This window comes from Ornithorhynchus anatinus, chromosome 14 (assembly GCF_004115215.2).
Source record: "Ornithorhynchus anatinus isolate Pmale09 chromosome 14, mOrnAna1.pri.v4, whole genome shotgun sequence".
In the NCBI taxonomy this organism is placed as follows: domain Eukaryota; kingdom Metazoa; phylum Chordata; class Mammalia; order Monotremata; family Ornithorhynchidae; genus Ornithorhynchus; species Ornithorhynchus anatinus.
Window position 1 is genome coordinate 1,208,124 of NC_041741.1, and position 25,911 is coordinate 1,234,034.

Sequence of the window (25,911 nt, forward strand, 5' to 3'; positions counted from 1 at the left end):
TTCAGGTCCGGCAAGCGAGTGAACGTAGTCCACGGCTCAGTTCCCCAAAATGAGAACGTTTTTTGAACAAGACTGGGGAGACCGGGCCACCTGGAACAAGCCCCAGTTCAACTTTTGCTTTCAACTTGCAGGATGCAGGCGCCTCGTATTTTATGCCGATAAAGAAGAAGCGCACTTGAGGAAAGGCCTGCACCCTCTTCCCCGTGGCGGTTGTGGTAAAGACCGAACTGGGGACCTGCCTGTCCTCCCTGTAAACCTGTGCCTTAATCATTTATGCTACAAAGCTTGTAGGGTGATGGAAGAAGGGGGGCTCTGCTACTAGAATGTTGCTCGATGCAATAAAAGTTCTAAGTTTTTAAAGTGGTTTCCTTGGGTTCCAAAGAAAACAGGTTGGTAAGCCTCTCTTTCATCCTTATCAGGAACAGAGCTACCTTAAAAATGTTCTTGTGAATTATTTTCCTTTCTTATAAAGAAAAATCCACAAATGTGCTTCCTCGTGTTAAATTCTATGTGCTAGAAGGGGAAATTTGTGGATTCTTCCTTATCAGAAAGGCAAAGAATTGACAAGAAACCAGAGATTCAAGTAACCTCGATGGACTCCAAATCTGTTAAATTAACAACTTCAAGGAAGTAGTGCATTTTGGGGAAAATTCGAAATTTCTGTTTTTCTTTCACCGATATCCCGCCCCACCACGAAACAAAAAGTCCTCCCAAAACCAGCCAAGCCCCCGACATCAGAACATCAAGACGTAGAGAAAGAGCTGGTGGTTGACACTTGGCTAGCAAGGCCGAATTTCAAATGTCACCTAAAGAGGGACTGGTGAGTTCAATAATGTATCTCTTAAAAACAAGCCTTTCCCCAAATATTTAATAGCCAGAGCTTTTTGCCAGTATTGCTTTAAAGAAGCCTTACCTGGAGGTCTGTTTATTTCCCTTTGCCTGTAGGCTGGAACCTTAAAGTATCTTTAATAAACCAAGTTTCTAAAGTTAATTCCTCAATATATTTGACTTGGCACACCAGTTACATAAACGACTTCTCCAATTGTTCCATTTAATGGAATTTGGAACTATTTTGTGATTTTCTTAAAAAATGGTATTTGTTAAGCACTTACTTCGTGCCAGGTACTGTACCAAGTGCTAGGATAGATCCAAGCTAATCGGGTCATCTACAGTACGTATCGCAGTCTTCTCATTTTACAGATGAGGTACCTGAGGCGCAAAGAAGTGAAATGACTTGCCCACAGTCACACAGCAGGCAAGTGACAGTGATCTAGGAGGAGGGCAACCACTGCTTGTTAAATTTCAACTGTAACTGTGACCAAGTGTGACAGAGAAAGGTGGGGAAGCGTGGTAGGACCGATGAAAAGGCTGTTCCGTGGTGCCGACCAACCCGCGAGCTGTGGTATTAACATGCAGTTATAACGCTTATAAAAGGCTTGTAATGCAGGGGAATTTGGAAATAGACTCTATCAGGTGTATAAGCTTTTTCTTCCATCAACTCTGCCCCTAAGACAGTTACTTCTAATCCTGCTGCAGTCACATAACTGGTTGGGGTAGAACTTGTCATTCTTCATATTTATCAAAAATAAGGAATTTTTGGGGGGGAGGGCATAGGAAGGGATCTGATTAGTTGGTAACAGACAGGGTAATTCTGAAGCATGAGAAGACATCGGAGAATTTGGAAACCACGAAACTGATGCTGAAAAGAATCCATCCAATACATCGCAATACTATCAAAATTATATTTGAAATAAATACTCAAATGTACCTTTGTGGTCATCCAAGAGGGTCCACCACCAGAGTTAAAAAAAAAATTCACGTGGACCGTTGTGGCTTGCCAAAAAATGCAAGGAACCAGTCACACTGTGACACACATTCCCATACACCTTAAGAAGACATTTTTTTCAAGTTCAATGCCCAACCTCGGGGAAAGAGAGTTTCACCCTTTGAGGGATTAGGGGCCGTCGTATCTTCCGAGGGTCGAGGTGGCACAAGCTTTGGCCGCAGGGTCCCGTTTCCCAGCAAAACTCTAGGGCGGTCCCTTATCATCGATGCATTCGTGTCTGGTTAAAAATCCAATGCCACGGAACCGAGTTTCTACTCGGCTCGATGAGGCAATCATCATCATCATCATCATCATAAAAATTCAAATAGTCATGCTTCTGAAATCCAGACTGAAAACAGCTGGTCGTTGGCAAGGACTGGAGGCTCCCGCTCCCAGGCTCTACAGCAGAGGAAGGTGGAGCGGTGTGGAGGAATAGATGGGGTAGCCCAGGGGTGGGTCTGCAGCTTGGACGGTGAGGTTCCTCAGGAGCACGGGGTGCGCTTGGATGCTGTAGCGCTCGTCGTCGTCGTTGGTGGCGTACAGCAGCTCCCAGGACAGGTTGGCCCACTGCCCTCTGACCGCTTCGCCGTTCAGCTTCCCCACGGGCACCAGCAACTCCTGGAGGGTCAGCACTCTCCCCGTGTAGACGCCCTCGACAGATAAAGGCACCGTTCAGGGATCTACTTTTTCGGCCCGGGGACTGGGAGGTGGCTCTGTTTCGCCTTGATCTACCGAGCGACGCAAATCAAACAGTGGTATTTCTTGAGCGCTTACCGTGTGCGGAGCACTGTATTAAGCACTTGGGAGAGTCCAACACGAGTCGGTAGACACGGTCCCTGCCCACGAGGAGCTTACAATCTAGAGGGGGAGATGGATGCTGATATAAAAGTAACAAGGAGAGAAAATGGGTGAATACATAAGTGACGTGGGGCGACTACCAAGTGTTTCTGGGGTACAGATCCAAGTACATAAGAGAAGCAGTGTGGCGTAGTGGGTAGAGCACAAGCCTGGGAGTCAGGAGCTCATGGGTTCTAATCCCCGGCTCTGCCACGTCTGCTCTGTGACCTTGGGCAAGTCACTTCACTTCTCTGGGCCTCAGTTCCCACATCTGAAAAAATGGGGAATGAGAACCTCATATGGGACAGGGATTGGGTCCAACCTGATTTGCTTATATCCATCTCAGCACTTAGTACAGCGCCCGGCACAGAGTAAGCGCTTGATTACCAAATTACGATTATTATTATAAGCGACGCAGAAGAGAGGGCAGACGAGAGGGGACAGCTTAGTCGGGGAGGCCTCTTTGAGATGTGACTTAGACTTCGAAGGTGGGGAAGGCAGTGGTCTGTTGGGTATCAAGGGAGAGGGAGGTTTCCGATGACCTTGCCAAATCCAATGACCTCTTCCCTTTCCCAACCCACTGGGAAGTCCATTGGATAAACTAAGCTTTAAATGGAGTTTGGAACTACGGTTCCTAGGTGGCCAAATGAAGCAACTACACAGGCCCAGCTGCTCGACCACCTCAGCGACCGAGCGAGGGCTTGACCCCCTTCCCTCGCCCCCCTCCTCCCTCCGGCCCCCTCAGCCCCCAAGAAGGGCTTGCCTCCCCTCTCCCCTTATCCCTTAGGCATGGACTTCCTGAGAAAGTTTCAGGTAGGAAGATGCGGGAAGCCGAAAAGCCACTTAATTCCGTTTAACCCCGACGTCGGTCCTCCTTACCATGTTGGGGTCGTGCCCCAAGGCAAACAGGAAAGGCTTCTCCTGTGAGATGGCCTGCTGCCACTCCCGATCTGACACCAGGCCAATGTACCAGGCGCGCTCATACTCCTCTAGATAGCCAGCGAGCTCTCTGAAGTCTTCAACTGGACCCAAACTGGCTTTATCCAACATGAGCTTAAAGGCGTACCTGGAAGATGCGGAAGAAGAGTAGCTTTCGTTTAAACCTGAGGGACCGGCCTCCTGAGCCGCGGCAGTCGCTGCCTTGGAGGAGGCGGAACAAGGCCGACGACCAAAGGCAGCATCAAAACGGGTGGCGAGTTCAAAGAGCACGTAAAAAGAGGTGCAAGGGGAATGTTTCCAATCGCTTTAGCAGCGGCATGGTCTCAGCAGGGCCCCCCCGTTAATCCCTCTTTCAGAAAAAAGAAAGAAAAAACTTGTTAGGTGCTTTCTTTGTGCCAGGTGCTGTTCTAAGCGCTGGGGTAGATACAAGACAATCAGGTTGAATACAGTCCCTGTCCCACATGGGGCTCACAGTCAATCCCTCTTTTACAGAGGAGGTAGCTGAGGCCCAGAGAAATGAAGTGACTTGCCCAAGGTCACACAGTGGGCAAGTGGCGGAACCAGGTCCTTCTGACTCCTAGGCCCGTGCTCTATCCACTGGGCCACACTGCTCCTCTACTTCACGGACAATCAATCGCTTTCAACGAGAAGTTAACAGACCTGCCTCTGGCCTGTGAGGACGCGGTGCCCCTTGGCCCCGACCCCAACAGCGGGAATGGGATTTCCAGCCACGGCCAGCTTTTACCTGAAGGCTTTCAGCGCTAACCGGAACAGCTCTGGTCTTCCGGTCAGCCAGTCGAGACCGAGGGACCACGGGAGCCCGCCGCTGTAGGCTCGAAAGATGAGACTAGGACTGGGGGCCACCGGGTCGACGCCGAACAGGCTGACGTAGCAGGACATCACCACGTGGCTACACACGTCTTGCAAGACCGGGTCCTGGGCCACGTCTTCCAATCCGGCTGGGGGGCTCCCTCCGACCGGGGGAGACTCCAGCTGACACAAAACGAACCGGTACCAGTCTTCCGGAAACAGCAGCTTCATCTCGTCCATCTTAGAGGCTGGAAAACACTTCGACTGCCACTCCTCGGGGACGCTCAACAGCTCCGACCGAGGGCAAGTCAACTCGATCAGAGGGAAGCAGGCCCCTTCTTGCTGTTTCCCTCTGCCCTGGGCGGGCAACCCCGATGCCACGGTCCCGGGCGGCTCAGCTCTGACGGCAGCATCCGGAAAAGCACCGCCCACCCCGGGGGGTTCGACGGATCCTGGAATGGGCCAAGAGGTTCTCGGCGGCGCTCGATACGGTCCGCCTTCTTCCTTTCCTCCGGTCTTCCGGATGGGCTCGAAGTCGAAGAGGTCATCGTCGGACCACTCGTCGAGACTCTCGATGCTCAAGCTGTCCGTGTCCCTTGAGGTCTTGGGTCGTTCGGATGAACGCGGCAAGTCGGGCCGATCTGGTTGACGCGACTCTCCCCGGTCCCCCGGGTCGTAGAGGTTCTGGGGCGCGCTGGCTCTCTTGTAGCAGACGTGCACGAAGAGCCACACGAGCACTCTGACCAGGTCACTTTTAAATTCTTCTAGGTTTTCGTGAGAGTCGATTATGCCCGACAGGACGCTCCTCGCATCCGAATACAGCCTCACGGGGAGGACGGTGCAGGGGGTTAAGATATTCCCGAAGTGCTTATTCAGGGAAAATCCAGCAGCGGACCCCTCTCGCTCGAGGGCGGTTTCAAAAACTTCATCGACTCTGCGAGCTTCAGCCGTGTGACAGGATGTCTCTTGCAATTCTAACCCCTGAAGCCGAGATAGAAACAGCTGATCACACGTACTGTCATCTTCCATCTTGAAAAACGGACATCCTTCCCACCCCAATAAACAGCATGCTGAGAAATATCCAAGTTCCTCTCAAGAAACTCTTAGACCTCCTGGGCGCTAGGAGCAAGGGGCACGTAATACATAAAGGTCAGAGACCCCAGTACTGCTTCCACTCTAATTGTCAAAGAAGGTCACGAGTTCTAATCCCAGCTCTGCTGCCTGTCTGCTATGCGGCCTTGGGCAAGTCACTTCACTTCTCTGCGCCTCAGTTACGTCACCTGGAAAATGGGGATTAAGACGGTGAGCCCCAGGTGGGACACGGACGAGGTCCAACCCGATTCGCTTGTATCCACCCCAGCACTTGGTACAGTGCTTGGCGCAAAGTAAGGGCTTAACAAATGCCAAAATTATTATTATTATTAATAAAGCGCCCTGGAAAGTCCACCGATTCCACAACCAAACCCTTAGTGAGCTTGGATTTTTCTAAGGGTTTCTTCTACACAGTTGTGAACTTGATTTTACAAATTGTGAGGCAACATCAGCCTCGAACACCTGGCCGATGAAACTGCTTCTCAGACCGACAGCCCCCTGCCAAAGGACAGGGACTGAATCTATTTCCCACCTGGGCGTTCTCCCAAAACTTGATTGATACTATTAGTAGTCACACAAATGCTCCGGCCGCTCGCAGAGGGTGGTGTGACGGGGTTAGAGCCAGAGGGATGGAAGGGTGAGAGCCTGTGGGGGCAGTGACCATTCAGAGTTATGGGGACATCAGCGCCCTGATGCCTTTAAACGACTAGCAACGAACACGATTTAACTGCTCGGTACACCGATGATAGTAGAAAAACCTCCAGGCAGAAGTTTCGTCCACGGGTGAGCCCGCTGAGAGGCAGGGACTGTGTCTGACCTGATTAACGTGTCTCTTTCCCAGTGATCAGTACAGTGCTCGGCACATAGTAAGCACGCAACAAATACCACATCGTCATCATCGTTATCTTTGACCTTGATGCTAATACAGCAGTAGGTGTAGCCTCGTTCGAGAATCAGTATCCACAGAAGTCGATCCTGAAACCGGCATAAGTAGTGCGACCCAGGCTGGAGACCTAAAGGAAGGCAGAAAGAAAGGTGGGGGGGAGTCATATTCCAAAGGGAGGAGAGAACACGTCTGATGGGGGCATTTGCGGAGGATGGCTCTGGGATGTGGCGATGTCTGAGGAACCTAGGAATTCACCGACCCTTGGGGCACAACAGGAACCGAAATGATTCGGTGTGTTGTTTGCAATGTCCGCTTGATTGGGGTGAGATTGGCAGGATCGCGCTTAACCCCAGGAATTAGATCACCGCTTGTCCAATAGGCCGGCCGTGTGGGTCGGGAGCATGTTTATCCCCTTCAGAAGTACAGTGAACTGGCAACGGCTGAACCGGATCTGAACCAGATCAGCTTCTTTATTTAGTGTTCACATGAACAGCGAAATCTTTTTGTGCGGAAAGACAGTGCAAAGAGGACACAAGGACCCGGATTCTAATCCTAGCTCCACCGCTTCTGTGCTGGGTGACCATGAGCAAATTAGCTAACTTCTCTGTGCCTCAGCTGCCTAATCTGTAAAATGAAAATTACGACCGTGAGCCCCACGTGGGACGTAGACTGTGCCCAACCTGACTAGCTCGTATCTACCCCAGCGTGCAGCACCGTGCCTGGCACACAGTAACCGCTCAAATACCGTTAACCACAGAAACAAAACAAGGAACTATATACTATTTCAGTTAATAATGAGGATCTCTTTCAGAGGAAACACCACTATAAAAATGCTTCCCCCCTTCAAACTTCCTTTTTTCGGCAATAGTATTTTGGTTTTGAGTACTTTCAAAGATGTGGCTTTCCACTATGGGTGCCTTGGGGGAAGAAGAAAATTTCCCTCTGCTTTTCTGTCAAAACCAAATGCCACTTCATAGAGAGGAGTGTCTCTGAGCAGGTTTCAAAGCCATCTGAGGAGGAGTGTTGGCTGGTGGTTTGTACAATTGCGCACCCGGGGAGGGGGGTCCCCATGGCCGCCCTGCAGCAGGTTTCCATTTGCTCTCGTGCTTCTATCAGTTACCCTGCTTGAAACAAACTCCCGGGTCATAGGATCCGACCCTAGGGCCGAGGCAAACCTCCAGAACCACAACCTGCAACTCCAAACCAGAAAGACCAATCACCCTATGTAAAATACATTCCCGCATCTCCGGCTCCGACCTCTCTGACATCTAGGTGGCTTGGCTGCTCCGCTGGGGTCGGACCCCCTCGGGTAATAATGATAATTATGGTATTTGTCAAACGCCTACTATGTGCCGAGCACTGGTCTAAGCGCTGTTTCTACCAGGGAGTTTCTCCCGTAGCAGGGCCCTATGCTGAATGTTCCTGGGCCTTTAGATGGCGAGGCCTGTGGGGACGGGGGAAGGGGACAGGGACTCTGAGCTGCTTATCGTGTTTTTGCCCCAGCTTTTTTTTAAATGGTATTTGTTAAGCATTTACTATGTGCCGGGCACTGTTCTAAGCACTGAGGTAGATATAAGGTAATCAGGTCGGACACAGTCCCTGTCCCACAAGAGACTCGCCGTCTTAATCCCCATTCTACAGATGAGGGAACTGAAGCCCAGAGCAGCGACGTGACTTGCCCAAGGTCACACTGGCAGACAAGTGGCGAAGTCAGGACTAGAACCCAGGTCCTTCTGACTGGCAAGCCCAGGCTACGTCCACTAGGCCACGCGACTCCTCTAGTACAGTGCTAGGCTCACAGTGAGCGCAAAGATCACGATTATTAGCACCACTCTATTAGGTGGGGATGACCAACGGCACGAGCACGGCTCCCTTACCCAAGCTCCCGGCCGCCATCGCGGACTGCAGGGCGGCCGTCAGGCTGGGGACCATCTGCCGGTAGTACGGTGTATCTGAACAGACACAGGCCGCTGCCCCTACCGCCCCCGGCCAGCTCTGGACGGGGCGGGGAAACCCCACCAGAAACACCGGGAGGGTGAAGAGGGGCAGCAGAGGAGAAGAGAGGAGGGTGGAAAGAAGTACGAAGAGCAACACCACGGGGAAGAACACGACGTTGAGGCCGATCAGCGTGGTGGTCGACTTCCGCCGCTGCTTCTTCTCGGTCCACGAGGTCAGCAGCACGGCCAGCGCAAACTGCAGTTTGGAGATCAGCTGCAACAGTCGGTCCCGAGCCACGCCGAGCTGTCGAGTAAAGAGGGGGATTTACGTTTCGCTTATCCAGTCGGGCCCAGGCTCCACTGAGACCACCTTCCGACCCCACCCGTGGCAAAATAAAGACCACCGACTGGCATTCTATGGAACCTGATACTCTGGGATATCTAGTCTCTTCTCTCCTTCGAGAATGTAAACTCGTTGTGGGCGTGGAATGTGTGATTATTATACTGTGCTCTCCCAAGCATTGGGTACAGTGCTCTGCACATGGCAAGCGCTCAATAAATATTATTCCCTGACTGAGGATTAAGCATCGGAGAACGGGAGCTTGGTTGGGTCAGTTTCCAGATAGCCCACGCTCCTACTATCTGAAAGGCCGCCTTTGACGAAGTCCAGGCTGGCTGCACCTAGGACTGGGTGGCTTTGGCTATCAAGATCGATCTGTTTCCTTATCAGCAAAATGAGGATGCCGACGTGGCTGATGATTGCAGCTGTGTGGGGAAATAAGCCCCGGACGACTGTCAGGGATGTACCGTGCTAGGTGTGCGGAGCCTGTCTGCGTTCTCGCATCTCAGATGTGCTCCTCCCCCCAACCCCCACCCAGGGGCTTGGGCAACCCCACACTTCCCAAGGCCAGGGCGGGCGTGCTCCAACTAAGCTCTCTCTCCTAAATGGCGGCACAAACACCACTGGACAATCCACACTGCAGGAGCCCACCACAGGAAGAGGGATTGAATCCGGTTGGAATTCATGCAATGTGGGGTCTCTTGGGAGTTGAGGGAGAGAAGTAGGAAATGCCCAGTGGGCTGGGATGAGAATCTAGGTTTAAACTGGGAGTCACGGTTGCAACCAAGAGAGTTCAGAGTGGTGTCACTGTCTGCAGCTGGGATCAAGGCGTCATTGCCCGCGTCCTCCGACTGGGATCAAGGATTTGGGAGAGAGCGGAGGGAACGAGAGAGCACGGGCCGGGGGAATTGTCTGCTAAGTTTCCGTTACCAGTAAGAGTTTGAGTCCTGTGTCCAGGCTGGCATTCCACCACCAGTCTGCACGGCACACCAGCAACTGGGCTACCGACAAGATGACCATTTCCAGCAGCGCGTTCTCTGTGTTCTGCCAGACCTAGTAATAATAACAACAACAACAATTGGAGTATCTGTTAAGCGCTTACTATGTGCCAGACACCGTTCTAAGCGTTAGGGTACACACAAGATTGGTTGGACAGAGTCCATCTCCCACATGGGACCCACAGTCTCGGTACCCATTTTACAGATGAGGTAACAGAGGCACAGAGAGGTAAAGTGACTTGCCCAAGGTCACACAGCTGACAAGTGGCAGTGCCGGGATTAGAACTCAAGACCGTCTGACTCCCAGGCCCGTGCGCTATCCACTACACCATACTGATTCTCAAACACAGTCGTCCCTCTGAATTGCCAGGGATTGACTTGTCCTGGCTGACGAAAGAGCACGGGGTGGCTTCTACCGCGTACACGATGCGGTCGGGGATGGGAGTCCCAAACTGACCCGTCCAGCCGCAAGCGGCCCAGCGCCCCTGGGTAACCTTAACTACAGGTGAGGTGTTCTTCAAATGCCAAGGACCATGATGTATTCTTCCATTCCTTCCAATGATCAGTTGGGCTTATTTTCGCAAGGCACATTTCTTCTCCCCATCTACAATGTAAGCTCCTTGCGGGCGGGGAACGTGCCTACCAACTGTTATATTTTACTCTTCCAAGTACTCGGCACAGTGCTCTGCACCCAGTAAGCGCTCAGTCAACCTGATCCATCGATCCATTCTTTACCAGGGCAATAGGAAACATGCTAAATGTAAAGGAAAGTTACCATTCTAAAGGTTCTGGTGAATCCGACGCACACAGACACAGAGGGCAGGCCTTGTAGGGAATTGTCAAGTGAAAGAAATGCTATCATAGCAAATGGTGCCACTGCAATAATGAAAGGAGAAACAATTAACGCTTCCCGTCCACGGTTTCTAGCCAGGGATTACACCTTCCATCACGGTTTAGTTAGGAAAAATGTCTGAGACCATCTGGTAAATGTAAAATCGGGAATTCAAGCACTCGGGGGGGGGCAAACGAGTTGTTTTTGGCAAAACACTTCCGAACTTTGGCCATCTGAACAGCAGGACTTTAATTCAGCTCCCCAAGACAGTTTTGTAAATGGAGTCGAGTGTGTTTTCCTACCTAGAGTTAGCAAAATCCGTCTGCACACACCAACATGCCTAAGTCTCCCTTGCTCCGCCAGGAAAACAGTCATCGTTCTTACATCCTTCGGGAAGAAAGGGTTGCGAAGAATTCCGAACAGGTACACGCTCTGAATTTCTCCAAGGACCCACGTTAATCCAAGGAGCCCCATCAAAACGTAGCCAACGAGAGCCTGGGGGCTGGTTTGGGAAAAGGCTGAAAACCCAGCAAAGTGGTGCAGGAGGCTAGCTTCTAGGAGGGCCGAGAGCAGAATCAGGAAATAGAAAAGGAATTGCCTCCCGCCCACCTGGAGCCTAAGACCTCCAGGTAGAGGGGCAGACTGGGGAGCGGCGACCTGCCGGGTCCCGATCCGCTGGAAGGCCAAACCGAATTCGCTGAAGTTAAGGCTCAGCAGGAACCCAAACCCGCTCATGAGAAGGACCGCCCCTACCCGGCTCGGAACGAGGTAGGCGGCCGCGGCAGCTCCGGCGGAAGCGAGGAACATCCCCAGTAGCCTGTGGGGGAGAAAGGAAAACGGCTGCTTGAAAAGGAGAGAGACGTCGGCGAGTGGAAAATGCCGAAGACACACCCACTTGGGGAGAGGCAACAATTACCGCGCGTGGCTTGCCATAGGCGACCCTCCAAGGCCGAATTCCAGAGCCTGCTCCATGCCCCAGAGGACAAGCGCGTCGGGTGGCGGCAGGACCCCCAAGGCCCAGAGGAAAGGCAGAAACACAAACAGGACGTGCAGGATCTGATTCGTCTGCTCTAGAGCTGGTGAATGAGCAGTGAATCTAGAATGAAAAGGAAACAGATCAGTTTTATGAATCAAAGTAACTGCAAACTCAAGGACTGTAACATAAAAATGATAGGGGAAACTTCAGGTCAGGGATATAGCTGGTAAAAAAGACTACACTTCACTTATTGCAATCAAGAACCAACCTCTGCTTTTGCTGGGTGAGCCCCACATATAAAAAATATAATACAGAATATTTCTATATTTTAAACCCAAGGATAAGGCACAGCAGTTTCCTAACTCCATAGGGTTCTCTTTCCTGAATAGGCAGGTCTGGGTCCCAATCAATCAATGGATCAGTGGTATTAATTCACCAATTACTGTCGTAAGGACCCACAGAGTACTGTACTAAGCGCTTGGGAGAAAACAACAGAGTAAACAGACAAGATCTCTGCCCTCAAGGAGCTCCCAATCTAGAAGGAAGGTTAAACTCGAGTCCTCTTAGACCGGATCAGTCGTCAACTATTCTGATGCAGTTGATCTTTCAAGGAAACAGCCCCTTTCCCGTCCCCTATCCCGCTAGCCCTGAGAATAGTGAGCAAGATAGTCCTAGCAGACCTCAACTGTCAGGAGGGGCTGATGTGGAGACACCCACTTGCCCAGTCAACGGTATTTTCTGAGCATTTAAGAGAGAACAATCCTAACCTGTTTCCTGAACAAAATGGGTGTAAACCCCTCCTGCCCTTTCAAGCCCCTGAACAATGTACTCCATCGAGACCATAGTCCGGAAAGCAAATTCCAAATCCACCTGGGTTCCTGGGATCTCCTACGTTGATCAGCCCCAAACCACCATAGTCTGGGGATTCTGTGCTTTATTTGAAAACTCATCAGTTCCTCCGCTTTCAAAAATTCTCCACGGGACATTGGGTGGTCAACAATTGCTACAGCACAGTTCTTCGACAAGGAAGGGCTTTGAATGAAGGAGAAACTACTTTGGACATTTCTTTAAGAAGTGAGAAGCTCACTCAGATCGAGTCAAAAGCAAAATGCAGAAAACCAGGAACTACCTCTGGCAACTGAGGCTTCCCGACAGGACACGGGCACTTAAAATAAGTGTCACGGCCCTTTGGTCGACTTCAAATGGACCCATCACTGATCTATTAACATGGTCGTCATGTCCAAAGGAAATGTCAACAGGAGCGCCTACATCCGTAGGAACCCACAAATGCCTTCCCTCAGCTCCCAGCCCCAAAGCACTTTATGTACATTATCTGTATTTATTTGTATTGATGTCTGTCTCCCCACTCTAGACTGTGAGCTTGGTGTGGACACGGAATGTCAATGTTTACTGCTCTATTGTACTTTCCCAAGTTCTAAGTATACTGCTCTGCACCCAATAAACGTTCAATAAATACGAATGAACGAACCAAATGGGTTTCATTTTTACAGTTGGGGACTCAGTTAGCAATACCTAAAATCCTCTTGGGCCCATGTAATTTACTGAACGTGAGGCCCATCTAATTTATTTCCACGCTGTCCTAAAATTGCCACGGAATACACTTCTTTTTGTACTCTGGAGAGTCAACCGTACTGTCCGCCTACTAGCCTGTCAGCACCCTGACCCCCGAGATCTAGCCTCCTGACCCTTTAGTACTCTCTCAAGTGCTTGGTCTATGTTCTTGATCTACCACTCGAGAAAGCGGGTGCCCCAAGCTTCCGAGTTATCGACTCCCTCTAAGTTTGTACCTGTGGGCCAGATCCACGGCGATAAAGGCAAAGATGTAGAGAGGTCTCATGAGAGCAGTGATTTCGTAGGTGTCCAGGGTTTGGAAAGTAGCCGTCTCGGCGGCTGTGTTTACGATCAGCGAATATTCTCCTATACACACGGTCACCCACCCGAAGACGAAGACCACGGCGGTTCCTACGGGGTTGTCGTACAACAAGGCGATGCGGTTGGGTAGCAGATACCACGTCGCCAGCCCGCACAGCACGCCGGCAAGCACGGAGTGCAGAACCGCGTTGGCCGCGTACTTCTTGCCCGGGATGATGAATTTGACCGTCTCCGCACCCGCGCAGCTGGCAAATTCATACTCGTCTTCATCGGTCAGCGCGATCGGGTTCCGTATCCGCTCTACGGTCACGGACTTCCTCCTGGCATACCGGCTGGCCGCCTGCACGCCCGAGGCGGTGGCCAGCATGAGTCCGCCCGAGAGGGCAGCCGTGTGGTAGTCCTGCAGGAGGTCCAGCTGGTACATGAGGGTGCCCACTCCGCCCCACACCCACGGCAGCAGGAAGAGGAGGACCTGGTTGAGGTACACGTAAGGAGGAGCCCAGTAGCCCAGCTTGAGGCGGGGACCTCCGAGAACGGTCTGCGGAAAACGCTTCAAAAAGAAGTCCTGCTTGTAGTCGTTCAGCAGAGGGACATCCGGACCCATTCTTCTCTCTCACCAGTCCTGGAGGAGTCTCATCTTCCCTGGAGCGGGGTGGAACCTAACGAAGGAGGGAAATATTGCAAAACGCACCCTCGGGTGGGGTTAAAACGATTTATTCCCACCCCAGACGTGTTTGCCGGGACAGTCTTTTGGAATCCGGAGCCGAGGCAAGTCAGTCCTCTCTCGCCAGATTTTGAAAAGCCTTAGTCCGTGGCCCGGGACAGAAGCGTGGCTTAGTGGATAGAGCATGGGCCTGGGAGTCAGCGGTACCTGGGTTCTAATCCTGGCTCCGCCACAAGTCACTTAACTTCTCTGGGCCTCAGTTACCTCATCTGCAAAATGGGATTAAGAGTGTGAGCCCCATCTGGGACAGGGACTGTGTCCAACCTGATTAACTTGAATCCACCCCAGCGCTCGGCACATCGTAAGCACTTAACAAGTATCATAATTATTATTATTATCACACTCACTCACTAAACCTTGCTTTTCCATCCTTGATATTGATAGCACACTTTTCTTTTAAAAGGGTTGTGTTGGCCACACAGTGCAAAATGCTTAGGAAAGATAAAATAGTTGGCCCATGTTACATATTTCTGTTTACCCAGGACTTTAATATATAAACCAGGAATATAGAAAAATACAGGACAACAATTTTAATCTTCTGAATGATATTTTCCTGAAGAGGAACTCCTGTTTGGACTTAACCAGTTTAACCTCTGCTTCAAGGAAGAGAGTTTACGACTAGCTATTTTCCCCTAATCACTTGATTAAAACCAGAAAAATCAAATCATATTTACTGGGCACTTCGCTGTGAAGCAGAGCACTATTCTGAGAAAATATTTCAAGTGGTTTATAGTTAGTCATAATTCCAAAATGACAAGAAAGCAGCCTCCACACGCTGATTCACGACATGCTATTCCAATAGTTGGGTCTACAAATTTTGCTTTGTATGAAACTCTTTCTGGGCAAATTAGTAGTATTAACAATATTTATATTAATTCATTTATATTAATGTCTGCCTCTTCCTCTAGACTGTAAGCTCACTGGGGGCAGAGAATGAGTCTGTTATATTGTACTCTCCCCAGTCGTAAGTACAGTGCTCTGCACACAGTAAGCACTCACTAAATACGGCATTCTACTACAACGGGAAACAGTACACAGCGGGAATTAGACATGGAATCTGTCCCTTGAGGGCTTCACAAATGAGCATTTTGGGAGACATTCTTTCTCTTTAAAAAGAAGTCCTTGAGCTGCCTACTTCCAAGGTCGGGAATCACTTGAACTGCCACTGGATGGTGAAGGTCACGGCTTCTCTTGGAAGAAAAAACCAAAAACCTCCTTCCTCCACTTACCTCTCCTTGGCAAAGGCGTGTGGCCCCTTGCAGGTTCTCTCGGCGAACTATTCTGCGCAGATCAATGCTCCCAACAGTGGAGGTTCAGGAATGGGATTCTCACAGACTGGGAATGGCTGCTGGCTCTTTCTGAAGGGGTCAGGAAAGAAGGGCTGGGTTAGCATTGTGCAGAGCCAGGATCTCCTAGTTACCAACCTAGAGTATAAACAAAACACGTACACATACATGGTCCCTTCCTGATCACAGAGGCCAGGGGGCCGTATGCTGGAATTTAAAGCCATTGGGTAGACTGGCATCCTCAAAATGAGGAATTTCTCCACAGACAATGTATTCTTTTCCAGAGAGGAGTCCTAAAAATCAGCTGCCCTAAAGAGTCATAACCAGCAAGCGATAGTGACTTCAGACACTCTCTTTTATCCAATTCCCTCCCCGTCGATGCCCCTCTTGTGATTTTCACTTTCCTGAATCGTGAGTCAGGTTCCTGCTCATCTTCTTGCCACAGAATGGGCAGCTTTCAGATATTCCAGCAGACCCAAAGCCAACCAAATTGGGCAACGACTGGGTCACATGACCTCCTTCTGCCTCCCGCCCCTCGGCAGGCTAGAGCTTACACTAATCCATCAATCGTATTTACTGAGCGCTGGCTGTGCGGAGAGCACTGTACCCTCCACTTGGGAGCGTATAATATAACAGAATCGGTAGTCACGCTCCTTGCCCACAAGGAGCTTACAGTCTGGAGTCCTCTACACTCCCCAGGGCATAGGACTGCTGGGTCGATCCCAGAAGCAGAGGTGTCACAACCTCTCTCGGCATCGCTCCGGCATCCTGACGACGACTCCACGACTGAGTTATTTCTTTGGAGAAACAAGGCTTGCAATGTACGCCTTTTCCTCTCCTTCTGTCTTTAGATGTTCGGCTCTCCGACCACTTTACTCTCATTTCTCGACTGAGCTGGGGAGCGACCGAGGGCGGAAAGGAGTGAGACACGTTACGTCGAAGGATTCTGCAGAGTGGAGATGATGGTTAGCCTTAAGTCACCCAGCCCACGGTAACCTCTAGCCGGCATTTTGACCCGCAAGTCCTGTGGCCGAAACACCTCAAAGAAAGAGCAATGAAACTTCAGGGTTTCCGCAACCTTGAGCTCTTCTCTAGTTCCAGGGGAGAGCAGAACTGAGCTGGATCTGGGCTAGGGCCAGCCTTGGGGTGGGGTCCCACAGATCCTGAGTCTGGGGGACCAGACCAGGGAATAAAAAGCCAAGGCCGAGGCTGCGTCAGCCTGCGTTTGGGGTTTCCCGAGCCCCCGACAAACTCCTCGATTCCAGGCTACGCGGCTGATGCGACGCTGCAGGCATGGCCTAGTGGAAAGAGCAAGGCCTGGGAGTCGGAGGATGTGGGTTCTAATCCCGGCTCTGCCACTTGTCTGTTGTGTGACCTTGGGCAAGTCACTTACTTCTCTGTAAGTACATCTCATCTGGAAAATGGGGATTAATACTGTGAGCCCCCTGCGGGACAGGGACTGTGTCCAACTCAATTTCCTTGTATCCACCGCAGCGCTTGTACAGTGACTGGCACACAGTAAGCATTTAACAAACACCACACTTATTATTATTATTACTGTGAGCCCCCATCCCTTCCCGGAACATTTAGCAAGGGGTAGCAACCACGTTGCAGTCGCTTTCTTTTTCCATTAACAAAAGAGAAAACACAAAATAAGGAACTATGGTGAAAAATTACATATAAGTTCCTAAACTATTACAAATACACAAAGCTAGGTTTAAATAAAGGCCTATACCTAAAAAATCTTGTGGGGGCCATGGGAGAAAAGGTAGAGGGCAGAGGGAATTTTAGCAGTTTAAGAGGAAGTAAAAATTGTTTCCAAGCATCTAAGACCACAATCATTTCATGAATACTTGAGAGGGTTTTTTTAGGTTGTTGTTTTTTGTTTTTTTAAACTAAATCCTGTTTCTGGATACCTCTCTTAATGCCTTGCTTAAGGGCCACCCTTTGTCTTAAAAAAGCCAGAATCTGACCCACAGAATTTTCAAGTCTATTTCCAATACATAAGAGTGTGGTAGGAAACGTTTATTTTTTTTTAATGGTAATTCAATCAATCTTATTTATTGAGAGCTTACTGTGTGCAGAACACTGTATTAAACGCTTGAGAGAAAAATGTAACAATAAACAGACACAATCCCTGCCCATAACAAGCTTACATCTAGAAGGAGGGAGAGACAGACATTAATATTAATAAATTACAGATATGTATATACATGCTGTGGGACTGGGGGGGGGGGGGCGGGAATGAATAAAGAGAACAAGTCAGGGCGAAGCGGGAGTGGAAGAGAAGGAAAAGTACGCTGTCAGGGAAGGCCTCTTGGAGGAGATGTGCCTTCAATAAGGCCTTGAAGGGGGGGAGATTAGTTGTCTATTGGATATGAAGAGAGAAGACGTACCACGCCAGAGGCAGGATGTGGGTGAGAAGTTGGCAGCGAGATAGATGAGACTGAGGTACAATGAGTAGATTGGTATTAGAGGAGTAAAGTTGTGAGGGCTGGGTTGTAGGAGGAGAGAAGTGAGGTGAGATAGGAGGGGGAAAGGTGATGGAGCACTTTAAAGCCGATGGTAAAGGAGTTTCTGTTTGATGTGGAGGTGAATGGGCAACCAGTGGAGGTTCTTGAGGAGTGGAGAAACATGGCCTGAACGTTTTTGTAGAGCAGTAGAGTGAAACATGGACTAGAGTGGGAAAGACAGGAGGCAGGGAAGTAAGCAAGGAGGCTGATACAAGAATCAAGACAGGTTAGGATAAATGATTGGATGAATGTGGTAGCAGGTTGGTTGGAGAGGACTGGATGGATTTTAGTGATGCCGTGGAGGATGAACTGACAGGATTTAGCGATAGACTGAATACGTGGGTTGAATGCCAGAGAGGAGTCAAGGATAATGTCAAGGTAAAGGACTTGTGAGATGGGAAGGATGGGGTTTGGGTGCGAAGACAAGGAGTTCTGGTTAAGACTGAGTTGACAGGAGGACAGCCAAATAGAGAGGTCTTGAAGGCAGGAGGAAATGCGAGACTGCGGAGAGAGATCAGGGCGGGAGATGTAGATTTGGGAATTATCTGCACAGAAATGGTAGTTGAAACCATGAGTGTGAATGAGCTCTCCCAGGGAGTGGGTGTAGGTTGGAAAATAGAAGGGGACCCAGACTGAACCTTGAGGGACACCCAGATTTAGGAGGTGGAAGGTAAAGGAGAAGCCCATGAAATAGACTGAGAATGGACGGCCAGAGAGACAGGAGGAGAACCAGGAGAGAACTATGTGACGCCAAGGTTGGATAACGTTACCAGGAAGAGGAGGAGGCGGTTGACAGTGTCAAAGGCAGCTGAGAGGTCGAGGAGGATAAGGATGGAGTGGAGGCCGTTGGTTTTGGCAAGAAGGAGATTAGTGACCTTTCAGAGGGCAGTTTCTGTGGAGTGAAAGGGATGGAAGAAAGACCGTGGGGGGGGTCAAGGAGAAAATTGGAGGACAGGAACTTTATTAAGCCCTTACTGTGTGCCAGGCACTGTACTAAGCACTGGGGCGGATACAAGCTAATCAGGTTGGACACAGTCCTTGTCCCGCATGGGTTCATAGTCTTAATCTCCATTTTACAGATGAGGTAACTGAGCCAGGGAAACGACTTGCCCAAGGGCACGCAGGCGACAAGTGGAGAGGCCGGGATTAGAACCTCCAAGAAGCTGTCCATATGTTTTAACGAACAGTTCCAGCTTCCGGCCACAACCAGCTCTGGACTAGCATTTCGCCTTGCTTCTCAGTTGCTCAGGGTGGAGAGGGAGGGAGATAACCAAATCATCACAGCTCGAACAGCTCTGCGTACACAGCGCTGGGCAACCAATTAATTGCTAACTGCAAACTGGTTTTCTGGGGTCGCCCGAGGGGATCATTATTACCCCTGCAGTTCTTCCCTGTGAAGACCGTGAGCTCCTTGTAATAATAATAATGTTGGTATTTGTTAAGCGCTTACTATGTGCACAGCACTGTTCTAAGCGCTGGGGTAGACACAGGGGAATCAGGTCGTCCCACGTGGGGCTCACAGTCTTAATCCCCATTTTACAGATGAGGGAACTGAGGCACAGTGAAGTTAAGTGACTTGCCCACAGTCACACAGCTGACAAGTGGCAGAGCCGGGATTCGAACTCATGAGCCCTGACTCCAAAGCCCGTGCTCTTTCCACTGAGCCACGCTGCTTCATGTGGCTTGTGAAATGCGGTACTCTCCCAAGCACTCAGTACAGTGCTTTACACAAAGTTGGGGCTCGATACGGTAGGACTGAATGAATGTGCACTGTGGTCAGGGTATGAGCCTAACAACTCTCTTTCACTGTACGCTGCTCTGCCCGGGCCTGGGAGGCGGAAGGTCATGGGTTTGAATCCCAGCTCCCCCGACTTGCCTGCTATGTGACAAGTCACTTCACTTCTCTGTGCCTTAGTTCCCTCATACGTAAATTGGAAATAAAGACTGTGATCCCTATGCGGGACAGGGACTGTGTCCAACCCAACATCGTATATCCACCCCAGTGCTTAGTACAGTGCCTGGCACGCAGTAAGCACTTCCTCATCTCCCACTCCCTTCTGTGTCACCCTGACCTGCTCCCTTTGCTCTTCCCCTCACTTTCCAGCCCCACAGCACTCATGTATATATCTGTCATTTTATTTATTTGCACTGATGCGTCTCTTCCCCGCCCCTCTGCCCACACTGTGAGCTTGTTTTGGGGAGGGAATATCACTGTTTATCGCCGTATTGTACATTCCCAGGCACTCAGTACAGTGCTCTGCACACAGTAAGTGCTCAATAAATACAACTAAATGAATGAATGCCATCATCATTACTATTATGCACTCAATATATACGATTGACTGATTGAAAAGCAGCGTGGTTGACTGGAAAGAGCCCGGGCTTGGGAGTCAAGAGGTCATGGGTTCTAATCCCAGCTCTGCCACTTGTCAGCTGTGTGACTCTGGGCAAGTCACTTAACTTCTCTGTTGCCTCAGTGACCTCATCTGAAAAGCAGGATGTTCTGCTCCTCCCCCTTCCCCTCAGCACTGTGCTCTTATGTGTTTATATTATTTATTACACTATTAATTTTGTTAATGAGGTGTACATCCCCTTGACTGTATCTTGATAAGTTGTCTTGTTTTTGTTTTGTTCTGTTTTGCGGTCCGTCTCCCCCGTTTAGACGGTGAGACCGCCATTGGGCAGGGATGGTCTCTATCTGTTGCCGAACTGTCCATTCCAAGCGCTTAGTACAGTGCTCTGCACATAGTAAGAGCTCAATAAATACGACTGAATGAACAACTGTGAGCCCCACGTGGGACAACCTGATGACCATAGAAGCAGCGTGGCTCAGTGGAAAGAGCCCGGGCTAAGGAGTCAGAGGTCATGGGTTCGAATCCCTGCTCCACCACTTGTCAGCTGTGTGACTTTGGACAAGTCACTTCTCTGTCCCTCAGTCACCTCATCTGTAAAATGGGGATTAAGACTCTGAGCCTCACGTGGGACAACCTGATTACCCTGTATCTCCCCCAGCGCTTGGAACAGTGCTCTGCACATAGTAAGCGCTTAACAAATACCAACATTATTAAAATGGGGATTTACCAACATTATTAAAATGGGGATTAAGAGTGTGAGCCGCACGTGGGACAACCTGATCACCTTGTAGCCCCGCAGCGCTAGAACAGTTAAGCGCTTAACGAATACCATCATTATTATTATATCTACCCCAGCGCTCGGACCAGTGCCTGGAACATAATAAGCGCTTAACAAGTACCATGATTATTATTTTGATATCTACCCCAGCACTCCGACCAGTGCCTGGAACACAATAAGCGCTTAACAAGTATCATAATTATTATTATCGGGGCGTGTGTTTTGGAAGGCGGGGGGGAAGGCTTGGAGAACATACCTCGACTCGCCCGAAGGAAGAGGCAGCGACGAGGCTCCCGGGGGCTGCATTTCCAGCGGGGAAGGAGCCTGGGGGGTGGGTTGGAGGGGAAGCAGAGATGGAGCCGACTGCTGGATTGGACCGTCCCAGCGCTTAATGCAGCGCTGCGCACACTGTAAGCGCTCAATAAACACGACTGAAGGAACGACGGCTAAAGGGGGGCATGCACCTCCCCACCTCCACCCACCGTCCCGGCCATGGCGGGCGCAGGCCAAGCAAGGCTGCAGGACCATCCCCAGGGAAACCCTGGGGCGACGGCATGCAAGCAACCCCCCCCCCCCGCCCCCGCGCGACCCCCTGCCCCTCGGACCCCGCAGGGATGGAGGAGCAACTCCAGGCTCCCTGATCCCGGCGTGGGAAAAGATGGGGGGCGCCTCAAATAGCCAAGAATGGACGCCTTTCCCACCCCCCGAAATAGGCCAAAAGGCTCTTTGCAGCACAGCCGCCCGGGTGAACTTTGACCCCCGAAGCGCCGTGACGCACAGCGTCGTCGCCATGGCGACCGGGGGGCGAAGCCGCGGCCGGGGAAGGGAAGGCCGCGCGGCCGCCATTTTCCCTTCGTCACTCGCTCTTCCCCGAAGCGAGGCGGGCAGAAGCCCAAAGAATAATAATAATAATGTTAGTATTTGTTAAGCGCTTACTATGGGCAGAGCACTGTTCTAAGCGCTGGGGGAGATACAGGGTCATCAGGTTGTCCATATGAGGCTCACAGTCCCCATTTTCCAGCTGAGGTCACTGAGGCACAGAGAAGTGAAGTGACCTGCCCGCAGTCACACAGCTGAGAAGTGGCAGAGTCGGGATTTGAATCCATGACCTCTGACTCCCAAGCCCATGCTCTTGTAGTGGTTGCCCAAGGTCACACAACAGACAAGTGGCAGAGCCAGGATTAGAAAGCCGGTCCTCCCCGTGCTCTTGCCACTAGGCCATGCTGCTTCCTGAAGAATCATCAATTCAGAAACAATTTTGGCATTGACGGGAGCCCGGGGAAGGAGTGCTTCTCAGTTCCCACCGGTCCCAAAGATGGATCCGAGTCAGAAGCACTGTTCTAATAATGTTGGTATTTGTTAAGCGCTTACTATGTGCCGAGCACTGTTCTAAGCGCTGGGGTAGACACAGGGGAATCAGGTTGTCCCACGTGGGGCTCACAGTCTTCATCCCCATTTTACAGATGAGGGAACTGAGGCACAGAGAAGTTAAGTGACTTGCCCACAGTCGCACAGCTGACAAGTGGCAGAGCTGGGATTCGAACTCATGAGCCCTGACTCCAAAGCCCGTGCTCTTTCCACTGAGCCATGCTGCTTCTCAGCTGTTCTAAGCGCTGGGGTAGATACGGGGTCATCAGGTTGTCCCACGTGAGGCTCACGGTCAATCCCCATTTTCAGATGAGGTAACTGAGGCCCAGAGAAGTGAAGTGACTTGCCCACAGTCAGCTGCCAAGTGGCAGAGTGGGGATTCGAACCCATGACTTCTGACTCCCAAGCCCGGGCTCTTTCCGCTGCTTCTCGTAGATCCGAACCCAACACGAGTGTTACCAAAGCCCCTAAAGCTGTTGGAAAACGGCACTGTGGAGGTCACAGAACTGGAAAAACAAGACCTGTTCATTCATTCATTCAATAGTATGACCAGGGTGACTCAAGATAAAAGCGGGGGTCTGAGGGAAAAAGGCACTTGGAGTGAAACCAGGGAAAGACTTAGAGAGGGGCAGTCAGGGTGGCCCTGACGGGAGTAGGTTAAATGGGCTAAAGAGGAGCGGAAAGAGTGTGTTTCACGAAACCAAGGGATCAACACCATAGGCAATTGTGAGGGTGACAGGCACCCCCAAAAAGTGAGGGGGAGATAGCCGAGGGACATGGTGAAATCTCGATTCAGGATTTTTACCGTGGAAAACCTGGGAGCGATTCCCATTGGCTTTGGGAACGCACCAGGCGGAAGAACTGGACCAGATCCCAGTGACATCACCGGATCGTCTTAGCCCAAATGAACAAAAGAGGGGGAGCAAATAAGCCACCCGGATAGTGTCAATCAATACTATCTATTGAGCGGCAACCAGCCCAGCGTGTTGAAGGAACTTGGGGAAGAAGTTGCCAAACTCTCTGGCAGGTCTGGGTTTAAGCAGAGGTTTCAGGCATACATCCCACGTTGCTGTGTTTAGGGAAGGCTCCATCGCACTCATGGCCTTCATCGAGGTGGATAAGACGGGGAAGTGGAGAAACCGTTCCCAGACCTCACACTGCTAGCGACGCTGGACGGTGCCAAAGTGCACTGCTGTTTGCTGAACAGCAGGTTGAATGGCTCCAGCTGTACTCGCTGACCACTTACGGTGTGCCCAGCACCTTACGGAGCAGTTGGGAGGGACCGCAAGAGTGATAGAAGACAATTCCTGCCCTCAAGGAGGTTACAATCTAACCCCTTCCAAAAGTTCCCTTATTCCCACTGCACTGCTCAGTCAGGTAGAAGAATTTCACCTTAGCTTGGAGCTAAAGTTAAAGTGCTCCCCACAACCTCTGACTGGGATTTTTCGGTTCTGAGGGGCGCCCAGGCTGACACCCTTAACCTGAGCCTACTTGGTGAGAGGATCCCTGATTGCAAAAGATGGTTTTATCGTTTGATTGGCCACTTGCCAGTATAACTCCTGGAAATGATAGGCCACTGAGTGTTAACTCCTTGAGAGTAGACTCTCTTATTCGGTTTAGAATCGTTAAGCATTTAGGAAAGCACTGTTTGTCAGACGAAAGAAAGTGTGGTTTCCGAAAAGAGAAATGATGCCTCATGCCCGTTGAAGTTTTTTGAAGGGAGTATAAAAGTGGTTGAGGGAAGCAGTGGGCAAGATATATTTAGCTTGTGGCTGGTTCCCCAAACTCTCTCTAAGGAAAGTTCTCACTGCTGAGGGTAATGGTTTACGATGAGGTCGATAGCATTGCTCTACACCCCGCATTTAAAAAACAACAAGAACAAAAAAAACCCTTTGATAGAATCCATAATCGATGGCGGAAGGATGAGGGGGAGAAATTCCTTTTAACAAACGGAGGTTGAAGAGGGCTGAACTGGGGAGGCACTGAAGAAGCAATTAACAAATTTAACATTGACATTTGCTTGGTACTTACTGTGTGCTAGAAGCAAGACGATCAGCTCAGACACAGTTTCTGAATCGGCGTGGCTCAGTGGAAAGAGCACAGGCATGGGAGTCGGAAGTTGTGGGTTCTAATTCTGGCTCCGCCACTTGTCAGCTATGTGACTTTCGGCAAGTCACTTCTCTGTGCCTCAGTTACCACATCTGAAAAATGGGGATTAAGACTGTGAGTCCCACGTTGGACAATCTGATGACCTTGTATCTCTCCCAGAGCTTAGAACAGGGGTTGGCACATAGTAAGTGCTCAACAAATACCATCATCATTATTATTATGTCCCTCATAGGCCTTACGGTTTAAGAGAGGGTGAGCAGGTATCTCATCCCCCATATACAGATGAGGAAACAGGCCCAGTGAGGTTACGTAACTTGCTCCAGGTCACACGACAGGCCAGGGACTGAGCTGGGAGAAGACTTTTTTTTCATAAAGTGTTTTCATTAAGTACCAGGCACCATCCTAAACACTGAGGTAGATACGAGATAATCAGGGTGGACACAGTCCATTCTTACGTGGGGCTCGCAGTCTTGATCCCCATTTTGCAGATGGGGTAACTGAAGCACAGAAAAGTGACTCGCTCAAGTTTGGGTTCTAATCCCATCTCTGCCAACTACCTGCTGAGTGATCGCGAACAAATCACTTCGATTTCAGAGTCCTCCTAAGATACGCACCCTCCCCACCTTTTAGATTGTGAGCCCTTTGTGGGACCAGAACCGTATCCAGCTTGATTACCGGCTTTACCCCAGCCCTTCAGGCAGTCAGTCGTATTTACTGAGCACCAAATATGTGCAGAGCACTGAACAAAGCGGTTGGGAGAGTACAGCATAATAATAAACAGACACATTCCCTGCCCACAACGAGATCACAGCCTAGAGGATTTAGCAGAGTGCTTTGGCACAAAAGTAAGCGTCTAATAAAGTCCTTAGAATAAAATAAAAAGAGCCCTTGTCTCCTAGTTCCCAGCCCCATGTGCTTTCCACGTAGCAAATCTGCCTCCCTAGCCCTCAGTGGACTGCCCCTTTGGTCCAGTTTTATCCTCCTGCTTTGCAACTTTAGGAATTAAAAAATTTTTAAGAAAGGCAGAGGTTGTCAGACTGGATGCTGATCCGATCACAGAGCAATTAGTTTTAGCATTCGAGGAGTCTCGCAGTTTCTTTCCACTCCCAAGTCAGATCATCAGAGACAAAACCAAATCCGTCTAGTTACTGCCACTGCATTTCTTTCCTTCTGCTTACTAAAGAAATGACTCAGGAGGGCAGTAAGAGAGCACTGAAGTGCTGGCTGCTTTCAGAAAGATTATTTGGAAAATTAAAGAATCAAAAGATTATTTGAAAGCATACCACTATTATTATGATGATTTCTACCCCAGCACTTAATACAGTGACTCGTGCATAATGAGTGTTTAACAAAAAACATTACCAAAAAAAGTTGGCAGACATTCTCCCTGGCCTTAAGGAGTTTACAGAAATCC

At 50.2% G+C, this 25,911-nt stretch overlaps 1 protein-coding gene across 4 annotated transcripts; it reads right to left on the minus strand.

The window, feature by feature from the left end:
- Positions 1-1,677: 1,677 nt before the first annotated feature.
- PCNX4 (pecanex 4) lies at positions 1,678-21,755 on the minus strand. 4 transcript variants are annotated; one of them, XM_007659534.3, is made up of 13 exons: positions 21,626-21,755; positions 21,277-21,344; positions 15,319-15,447; positions 13,281-14,024; positions 11,413-11,592; positions 10,799-11,313; positions 10,440-10,540; positions 9,597-9,719; positions 8,267-8,630; positions 6,416-6,516; positions 4,347-5,392; positions 3,542-3,728; positions 1,678-2,476 (listed from the first exon to the last, which is right to left on the minus strand). In XM_007659534.3, the coding sequence occupies exons 4-13, from the start codon at positions 13,967-13,969 to the stop codon at positions 2,225-2,227; spliced, it is 3,558 nt and encodes a 1,185-aa protein (XP_007657724.2). In that variant the 5' UTR covers positions 13,970-14,024; positions 15,319-15,447; positions 21,277-21,344; positions 21,626-21,755; the 3' UTR covers positions 1,678-2,224. The 4 variants fall into 4 exon arrangements, with proteins under 4 accessions (XP_007657724.2, XP_028934923.1, XP_039770022.1 ...); XM_029079090.2 differs by lacking the exon at positions 21,626-21,755 and adding an exon at positions 16,120-16,269 and having other exon boundaries at positions 21,277-21,568; XM_039914088.1 differs by lacking the exon at positions 21,626-21,755 and having other exon boundaries at positions 21,277-21,568.
- Between the last annotated feature and the right edge of the window lie 4,156 nt (positions 21,756-25,911).